The following is a 9834-nucleotide window of genomic DNA, read 5'->3' as shown; positions in this document are numbered from 1 at the left end:
TATAAAGCTACAGGTTGTCTTTAACCCAGTCACACACATACAAAGGCAACTAAAACCGGCAGGCATAACATATATGTGAGAAAAAAAGGCAAGAAAAGCGCAAAGCAGAGACAAAAGTGAAAAGTGCAAAGCTCAAGCCCAAAGCCTTCGCCACATAGTTCGCATAGTCGAGAAGCAAAAAGACAATGCCAAAGGAATTTGGTCAAGGACACTAAAGCAAAGGCAAAGGCAAACCGCAGGCAAACAATCGTTCGAATTCGAGTTCGAAAGTCGAAGCGCCCCTGCAGCGGGGAAAAGTCGAAACGTGAGCACGTGAGCGCAGCTGAGAGTGAGCGAAGGGGCAAAGAGAGCGAGCAACGTAAGCAGGCGCTACGTAAGCGCTTACGTCAATGCTTGCGCTCTCGCGCTCTCTGGTGCATTTTGTAGTGCGAGGGATGAGTAATTTTTATTGGGTTAGGGTGCATTAGGGTGGTTGCCTGCCCTTTTGGGCATTTCCCGGGTATAAATACGCGTGCTGAGCTGCCGAGCGAGTCAGTCTAAGGACAGCTTGTCAACAGTGCAGTACAGCCCAAGTGCCGTTAAAATAGTGTAAAGAGAAATTTCCGAGCTACGCCAGTGCAGTTTGACGTCATAAATTCGTCATGGCCATTCCATTCTATGAAGATGAAAAAATTGCAGCAGCGGCGGCAAACCTTGAGCCCAGTCCAGGCGAAGGCGATCAAGTTGATGGTCCTGCCTATGCACAGCAAGCAGATTATGATGAAGTGGACTACGAGCAGCCACAGCCAGAAGCAGCAGCAGCAGCAACAAGTGACAGCACAGCTAAGGCGCCAACTACTGAGGAGCAGCTGCTGGCCTGGAAGTTGCTGGCGCTCACCATGTGCAAGGTGCTCAAGCAGTTCTATATGAAGCAACAGCCAACGAACAAAAAGGACACCAAATTGACAGCCACAGTGCAGCTGCAGCCACAAGCGCAGTAAGCAGCCCCCCAACCACCCCCCATCCAACATTCGAGGCGCCTCGCTTTGAGGTCAACGGCTCCTAAGCGCAACATGTGATTACTTTTCGTTGGTGAGAACTAGCGCTAGCCTAGGTAACGGATTTCCCTAGGAAAAACCCTGCAGAAAAACCCATGAGCGTTTGAGTTTATGTTCCCCTTTATAAGTTTTGCCGTCGCTAAGGCTGAGTAATTCTAAAAGAAAATGCATACAAGTTTTGGAATAAGCACAAATGTGATAAATAATTTTACTAAAACATATTTTTAGTGCGCATTTTGGTAAAGTTATTTAAGCATGCAAAATTATGTTTAAATTAATTTATTGATTACAATTATCAAAGGTCGGCCCCAGTGCAAGAAGCAGCTGCTAGTTTTCACATTGAAACCAACCTAAACTTAAGTCCAACTTTTTGCTACTATAACTTAACTATATAAACTAATTAGCCTAAGTTCGTAATTCAAAAACTCTCTTGGTGTCTATTTACAAATATACAAAGCAACGATTTCATCTTAGACTAGCTCGCTTCTTAACTTAGCCAATATAAGAGATAAACATATATTTTTGTATAATTATTTTGCTGTTAAATGTAAGTTGCTGTTCTATGTGTGTGTCAATCTTTTAGAACTTTTAACCTAAGCAATATAACTAAGACTATGACGAAATGGAAAAAAGCAAAGTTTTCGTGTCATGAGCATGAACATAGTACAAGACAACAATAGTAATTAAATGTTTACAAATCAAACAGCCAATTGATTAAATATCTTAAAGTAATTTAACTATAAGCAATAAAATAATTATACATGTACTAAATTATGATAAATAAAAAATATTTTTAAAACAAACAATTATTTGCAGTCGTGATTTGATGGATGTCTTTAATTGCAGCTAATTTTAATTATAGAATGGTTCATATTTTTTCGCAGTCAATTTAAGAAATTACAAGTTCTTAGCAAAAAGAGACAAATCAAATCCAAACTAAAGAGACACGTGTAAAGAGCATAATACGTGAAGTTCAATATTAGGTCTGCGGCTGCAAGCAATAAGAAGATAAGAAAGCCCCGTTATGTCAAAGAGAGCTCAATAATGAAGAAGCAGAGCGCGCTTAGCTTAGCATAAGCAGAGCGCACAACTTAATTGCGTATCAAATAATATTAAGCAACAGCCTACCGCTGTGCTTGAACTTAGCTTAAGAGAAAAAGTTAAAGAGTGCACTCACCGCTTATGCACATGTTCACACATGTCAAGATCTGAAGAGCAGCGCGCAATAGTGCCGTTGTATTTGCAACTTATGCTTAAACACTCTTGCGCATTAATTGTGCTCTTTGCATTTGATTTGGAACTTAGCTTGGCTAGTTTTGCACTAAACACAAAACAAATAAAAATTAAAATGGCGCCCTGCGCATTGAAATAGAGAGAAAGAGCGCATGCTCTTACAGCTAAGCTAACATTATAAGTAGGCAATTGAAGCCCCACTCTTAACACTTTTTTTTAATAAATTACACATTAGTTACACTTAATTATGCACATATACATAATGCACCCATATTAATAAATTGATACTGGACAATAAGCACAACACAAAACAAAATAGTTTTATTATATTATAATAAAAATTTAAAAAAAAAAAGAAGGGATTATTAACAAACGAGCTTAGCTTAAGAAAAAAAGAGGGCGCATTTCACTAATAAAATTTTAATTTGTTGCATTTAACGTTTATTTGCACTTTAATACATAGCTGCATATATGTATTATATAATATTAAGTTAATTAAACACATTGCATACAATTTCACACTTAAATATGTTACTTAAAAAAACAAATTTTCGATGCGAAAAAAATTGACAGCCTGCCGCATGTGCGCTGCTTAAAATTTTCAAGACTAAAGTGCAAAGTGCAAAGCGCAATTATGTAAGACGTCAGCAGCGACGCTGCCGCGAAGTCAGCGTCAGCAACTGCAGTTCGCTGTTTACAGTGCCTCAGGGCTTATTTGATTATGCATTAAAATATTAATTTTAATATAAAAATTAAGCTTAAATAAAATTCCAAGGCAAAACCATTCAAGTATTAATATTCAATATGCATAAATTTAAAGATGTTGCCCCGATAAAAATTAAAATACTCAAATTGCACATAATTACAATAGCTCAATAAAATTAATCATGAGTATATTCGTAGCTTATTCAAATCACAAGCTGAGACAGATTTGAATCACTTCAATACTTTGCCTACATTGCCAGGGCTTTATGCATAGGCCCATTGTATGCGCACTGCCACCTCAAAAGCCGCATGCAAATTGCATAGGAATAGAAATTCATACATCAAAGCTGAATTGCAGACAATAGATACTCCCAGGGCGTATAAGCCCAACCACCCAACTCAAACACAACTCCCACAATCGATGCGGAAAAATGTCGCGTGGCCGACTGATAAAAGCCTCGCGGGCAAATGAAGCAAAACCTTCGCTTTGGTGTAATGCAAATACTAAGCGGCTTTTTTAATTTTCTAAATTTAAAACTGCATCAATCAATAGCCAACGATAATAAAATCAATCATAGGCTAGTGAAAAACAAATACTGCCCCCAACGATGCGACTTAAAACTTTGATATTTTAACAGAGATAAGCGAAAGGGGATTACAAACTCTTATAAATCAAATATGAAACCGAAAAAATGCGCATTTTTTTACCGAACGCTTCACTTGTCTGAATTCAATCAAATGTTCCCTCGAGAATTTGCACACACATGATATCGGATATGTGAGTTAGGATGAGTATAAACCCTTTTGGCTCAGCGTTAAGTGAAAGTGGTGAAAGTGCATGTGTGTGTGTGTGCCCAGCTGGGAGTAAAGTGACCCATAAATAAACAGTTTAGATTTTGCTTTTTAGTAAAAAAAATGTTAGGGGATTACAAGTGCGTGTGGGTTGGACTTGCGACTTGCTAAGCAAATATTTAGCCTGGTACTAGGCTGAGTCCTTTTGACGTAATTGAAAGTACACAAAGACCACAGGCAAATCAATTGCGTGTCTTAGACAAACTTCAACAGACTTTTGAACAACATTATTAAAAAATAAATGAGCGTATACCTTTTGCTATAATCTAGCAAACAAACGTTGCCAAGTGGGTTTCATCTTTTGCCAGGAGTGCTACGTGCTCAAGTGCATTTCATTGTGTCCTGCGGTCATCATTAGTCTGCTTTATTAAGTGGAAGCAATTTTTACTGCTTTACCCCAAGCTGTGCTCGACAAAAAAATGTTCCAGCTGCTGCAGCTCAAATCAGCTCAAGGTCGAGTCAACAATTGTTGCAACTGCATGTTGCATATGCAACAACTCTAAGCACGTACGTTGTGGCAATAGAGCTAAAAGTAGGGTCTACATACAGTTATTTAATCCTTTGTTGCAGCGCCTGAATTTGGGTCAGGGTCAAGTGAGTTAGGATAGAAAAAATACAAAGTATGTCAAATGTTCTTATGACGTTTCAAACTGTCAAAAGCTCTTAATTAAAGGCATAGGCATGTGAGTTCTTAGAAATTCTTTTTTTATACACTTTAGACTTGTGATCGTCTGTACGAGCAAAAATAACTCAAAGACTAGAGTTAGAGACACAAAATTTGATGCTGCAATTTTTATAGAATTTTGTGTTCATTTCATCAGAAAACAAATGATTAGCGCCCATCATTTTCAATCTCGTTAAAGTGTATCAAGGAGTTGGCTGTGCTTCTTATTATTGTATTTAATTAAAATCAATATAAATTTGAAGATAGGTAGTCTATGAACTTACAACGCTTCAATTTGAATAATTCTAGATTGCAATTAAATTTAACGATAAAATGCACTACAATCTACACTTCATCTATGTATTGTGCATTGGCTGCAGGCAAAAGCACATGGGCGTAGCTAGGTGGAGACAAAGAGGGGGCATAAATAATTAAAATGTAAGTAGAAGTTTGTGAAAATTATAGATAATACAGTTTAGGGTAAAATAAATAAAGAATTGTAATAACAAAACTTTATTTTTGATAATTTTTATATATTAAATATTAAAAATGTATTTAAACCAATGTATTAAGAATTATTTATAAACTGCTGCCTATGCTGGGGACATTTTTAGACTTTGTTAAAACCTAAACTCAGGAAAATGAAAGAAGATTTGAGTGTGGATAAGTCCTGAACTTTCTTGTTTGTAATTAAAACTCAGCCAGGAATATGAAACAACTTTCAATAGCTATAACTATACGAAATGTTTTTTTAAGTAGTAGTCCATAATAATATTAATTATAAACGCAGTGCATATTGACAATATTAAATTATTCGATATTTTATTTAATAAAAAAAATCGAAAAAGCAATAGCATTCAAGAATAGTTTACCTAGTATATAGCTGACTACTGAGGCCGTCCCCTCTTAATTGCATTACATACTGCCTACGCCCATGCAACAGCCGCGTCATTACAATTAATAGAGAATGCAACAGTGGCAGGATCAAAGAGCGGCACACGAATTGCAAACAAAAGCGCAAAAGACAAAAGACGGCGACAGTCAAAAGGCAACAACAACAACAAACAGCTGAGAGAAAACGAGGCAGAGCCATGTCAAAGGTAATGACAGAAGCCAAACAATTGAAAAGTTGCAACAAACAAGAAACGTTGGGCCAATCGAACATGTTGCATGCCACACACGTTGCTGCCACACAAAGCGCCTTCGTTAGCGCAAAACAATTGTCAAAGCAACAAGCAATACACACACATAAAAATATGAACATGAAAAAAAAATTGTTGAGTGCAATATATTTTCCGCTGTTAAGCCAAAAGTTTTTCACGCGCTTTTTGATGTTTTTTTTGCTTTTGTTACATTTTCCGGCTAAAGTGCAAAAATAACAAGCAAAATATTGCATTGAAACTGAAAAGAAATGTAATTTAATAATCAAATAAAAAGCTGGCCAAAGCTTGCCCCAGGGGAGCAGCAAATGCAAATGCAAATTCAGATAAAATAAAAAAATTAAAGCAAGCGATTTGACAAATTTACGTGCGAGTGTTTAGCTTACTAATCATAAAGCAGCTGAGCAACCACCAAACAAGGACAACGCCAACGCCAAAAGCAAAAAAATAACTGGCACATAATTTTAATGTTTATCGCTCTTGCATTGTCAAACAAATTATATAGATGTGTAGCTTTATTTTTTATAAGACGCTGCTGCCAAAGGTGCCAGCTACGCAGTCTGTGAAATGCTTCAGCTGGCGTGGGGTGGCAGGATAACACACAAACACAGGATATACAGTCAGTGTGCTTGTAATTTGATTAGCATGAGCAGCAAATGAAAGAAAATACAATAATCATAAAGTAAAATGTATAAACGAGATATTATCAGTGAAAGTCAAAACAATTTAATGCCTGAATAAGAAATTTTGTCTATAGCATGCTGTGAGCTATAAACAATATCAGCTTGCTTTATTGCATTTACACACACACACATGTGAACTTGGCTGCCCAGCAACCAACAAATTTGCTTGCTCTTTGTTTATTGTACTAGCAAATTAAAGACGGCTAGCCAGCACAAAAACTGAATCAAAGAACATTTTTGCATATGAATTAAAACGCAATAAATTAGCAAGCATATGAAACTCCCCCTGGAGTAGCTCCGCATATCCTGCAGCCTTGTTTACTTAGCTAATGCATAGCTGAGTCTGTTAGCTCAATGTGCTTTTAATAAGCTTATCGAATATTTATTAGATTCATTTGCTGATGTCAATTGATTTTGTGAGTTCACAGACACATTTATTTATCTAATCTAACATATAAAAGCAAAGAGCAGTTCAATGGAAAGTCCTGTGGGAATTAAAGAAAACAAAATTTGAAAAATTTGCTGTACATTGAGCGTATTAAATCCTAACAAAATTAGTTGCTATTTTTGTTAAATCTTTTGAATATAATTGTCTAATTACACTTTAAAATTTGTGCAAACTATTTAAAACCAAAAATGTTATATAATTATGGAGGTGCTAAAAAAGTTCATTGAACTTTTAAATATTATTAAAATTAATACGATTTATTTAGTAAATCCAATTTGAAATTTTAATGCTCGGCAAAACTTATTGAAAAATAAAGTTACCAAAATTAAATGTGAAAAAATTGCATTGAGCGTAATAAATATAAAAAATATTGTTTTGGTTAATTAAGTTTGGTTAAATTTAAATTCTGAATAAATATTTTAATACATCTTTAAATAAAGCAACATTTTGAATGAAATTAATATAGTTATTAAATTAACCTTAAATGGAAAACATTTCATAGGTTCTACTTAATAATAAAAAAATATTAATCAATTTATACAATTTGAACATTTTTGTAAAAAGGAAAAAGGGTATGATGAAGTTGCCCAAATGTGATGTAAACAAGGAGAAGGACGGCGGTCAGACCCCATGAAAGTATTATATTCTTGAATCAGCTCGACGAGCTGAGTCGATAAGCCCATGTCCGTCTGTCCGTCCGTCCGTCCGTCCGTCTAATTGCCCGACCTTTATCAAAATATATAGAGCTAGAGCAACACAATTTGGTAAGTAGGTGCTCCTATATCCAGGACACTACGCTTTTATTTTATTTTTTTTATTTTCCCTCCCCCCTCCCCCGCAAATCGAAAAAAAAATATATAAGCAGTAAAAAAATCTTTGAAAATCTGAATAAATCACAAAATTGCCTAGTCATTGTTTCGACCGATTGTGCAAGTTTCAGAACGATCGGATAAATAGCTTAGGAATTATTTACAATGCAATTTTCAAATATAGAAGCAGCGGGGGTTGCGCACGTGCTGACGCGCCAAACAAACGTCGCTGCCGACGCAGCGGCGGCGTCGCTGCTGAAGCTACAGCGAAAACGAGCTGTGACGCGTTAGATGTTTTGTGTGTATGTTTGTGAGTGCATCGTGTGTTTTGTTGCGATACCCAGTCAAAGTGTATTAAATGTTGGGGCGCCCACCTAAACCCTGTCCACGTTGTTAAATATTAAGTTTGAATAATAATTTAAGTACCAAAATATTAACTGATTAGATAGGACAAAATTTCATTAGGCGTGATACGTAAAGTTAAAGTTAGTTAGAGTTTTTAACCAAGTTTGTATGAATCTCTTCATTTAGCTTTAATTATATAATTGTAATTATAATAAAGTTAATTTTTTATATTTATTTTATTAATTTATTTATTTATAAATGTAGGCTTAAAGTTAAAACTTAAGCTTAACTAAGTTAATGTATATGTTAATTAATTAAATGGGCAAAAATTGCATTGAGCGCATAAAAAAACAAAAATATTTTTTTGTAATCAAATTGTAAGAATATTTTAACTTAGCTTTAATCGAAAGCAAATATCCTGTTGAAAGTTATTTGAATAAAAATCATGTATTGAATGTTTATTAATATAATCTCTAAAATTAATTATTAAGTTTGCATTCCTAAATTCCAACTACACATAACAAAATTATTGCTTAAAACTTCATTAAATTTATACCTAATTTAACTTCATTCGGTCAGAAAATTTGATGTTCAATTTTAAATTGGTAAATTATGGCAATTTGTTACTTGCTAAACTTTAATGATATAAAATTTAAATTAAAAATTCATATTTGCATATAGTTGCTGCCCACGTTAAAAATTGCATTTAATATTGCCAGACAATTGTTGACTGCTCATTTGGCAGTTAGCCACACGAGCTGGTCTCATAAATTAGTTAAGTTCACTACGCAAATCCAACTTAATGCGCTTCGCTTAATTGTTTACAGCATTAATGCAAAAACCTCAGCCAATCCAATAAACAGACCGAGCGACCAACAACAACAACAAGGACAACGACAACACATCAATATTACAAGCGTAGAGAACAAGAGGCAAACCAAAATCGCGACACGTTGCATGACCAGCGCTCAATGTTGTCGGTGGCAAACATTAATCAGCGAATTATCAATGCAAATAATTTTACCGTACGCCTGAATGCGATATCAATCAACGGACAGCAGCAGCAACATTTCCGCTGCAACGACCATGACGACAACAGCAGCCAAAAAGTGGGTGGGGCAGGGGCTAACGATATATCTGTCATGGCAACGAAGTCGCTGCTCGCTGCTGGGCACTTAACACACAATTAAGTGCAAATAATTGCAAACGCTGCATATTAATGATTTGTTTAAGCTAACATGACCAAGGTGCATATAAATCAACCCAACACATCTTCATTGGCTTAACTTAAGCAGCGGCACAGTGGCTAAAGAATAGGCATATAAATAATTAAATAAATTGCATTCAGTTTTAAATCCTTTACTAAAAATTATAGCATTCATTGAAACTGAATTTTATACGAAATAATTAACAAGCATATAAATAATTAAATAAATATTTGCATTCATTGCTTGAATTTTATACCAAATTATAGACAAAATATCTTAAGCGCGCACAGTGCTTAATTAACAAGCATAAAAATAATTTAATAAATATTTTCATACAGTTTAAAAGGTTTTGAGTATATATAGTACATTAACTAATAAGTATGCAGCATAATATTTTATTTAAAAATATATTGCTATTCAAATCAAAGCTTTAAATACTTCACACATTCAAAAAAAATATTCTTTTATATTTTTTAATTATTAAAATTATTATTATTGAGGTTATTTTGCTCTTTTGTACGATTTTCTGCAATTTTTATTATTATTTTATTACTTTTAAGCAATAAGAAATATAAATCAATATTAATAATTATCAAACACATTTATTTTCTTTGCTCAGCATAAATCATAACAGCAAATTTTTGCTTCTGTGCACGACATAAAAATATAAATACCCATCATTTATTTTTT

At 34.6% G+C, this 9834-nt stretch overlaps 1 protein-coding gene across 1 annotated transcript; it reads left to right on the top strand.

Moving 5' to 3' along the window:
• The first annotated feature begins 551 nt into the window (after positions 1 to 551).
• LOC108599227 lies at positions 552 to 1740 on the top strand. Its single transcript, XM_017986023.2, has one exon. It carries the CDS (start codon positions 642 to 644, stop codon positions 978 to 980), a length of 339 nt encoding a protein of 112 aa, XP_017841512.2. The 5' UTR covers positions 552 to 641; the 3' UTR covers positions 981 to 1740.
• Positions 1741 to 9834: the final 8094 nt, after the last annotated feature.

This window comes from Drosophila busckii, chromosome 3L, assembly GCF_011750605.1.
Source record: "Drosophila busckii strain San Diego stock center, stock number 13000-0081.31 chromosome 3L, ASM1175060v1, whole genome shotgun sequence".
Lineage (NCBI taxonomy): Eukaryota > Metazoa > Arthropoda > Insecta > Diptera > Drosophilidae > Drosophila > Drosophila busckii.
This window is presented reverse-complemented; position numbering and strand designations above follow the sequence as displayed.

Bases quoted from the DNA above. Each gene is read 5' to 3' on its own strand.
- LOC108599227 (XM_017986023.2), top strand. From the start codon at position 642: ATGGCCATTCCATTCTATGAAGATGAAAAAATTGCAGCAGCGGCGGCA.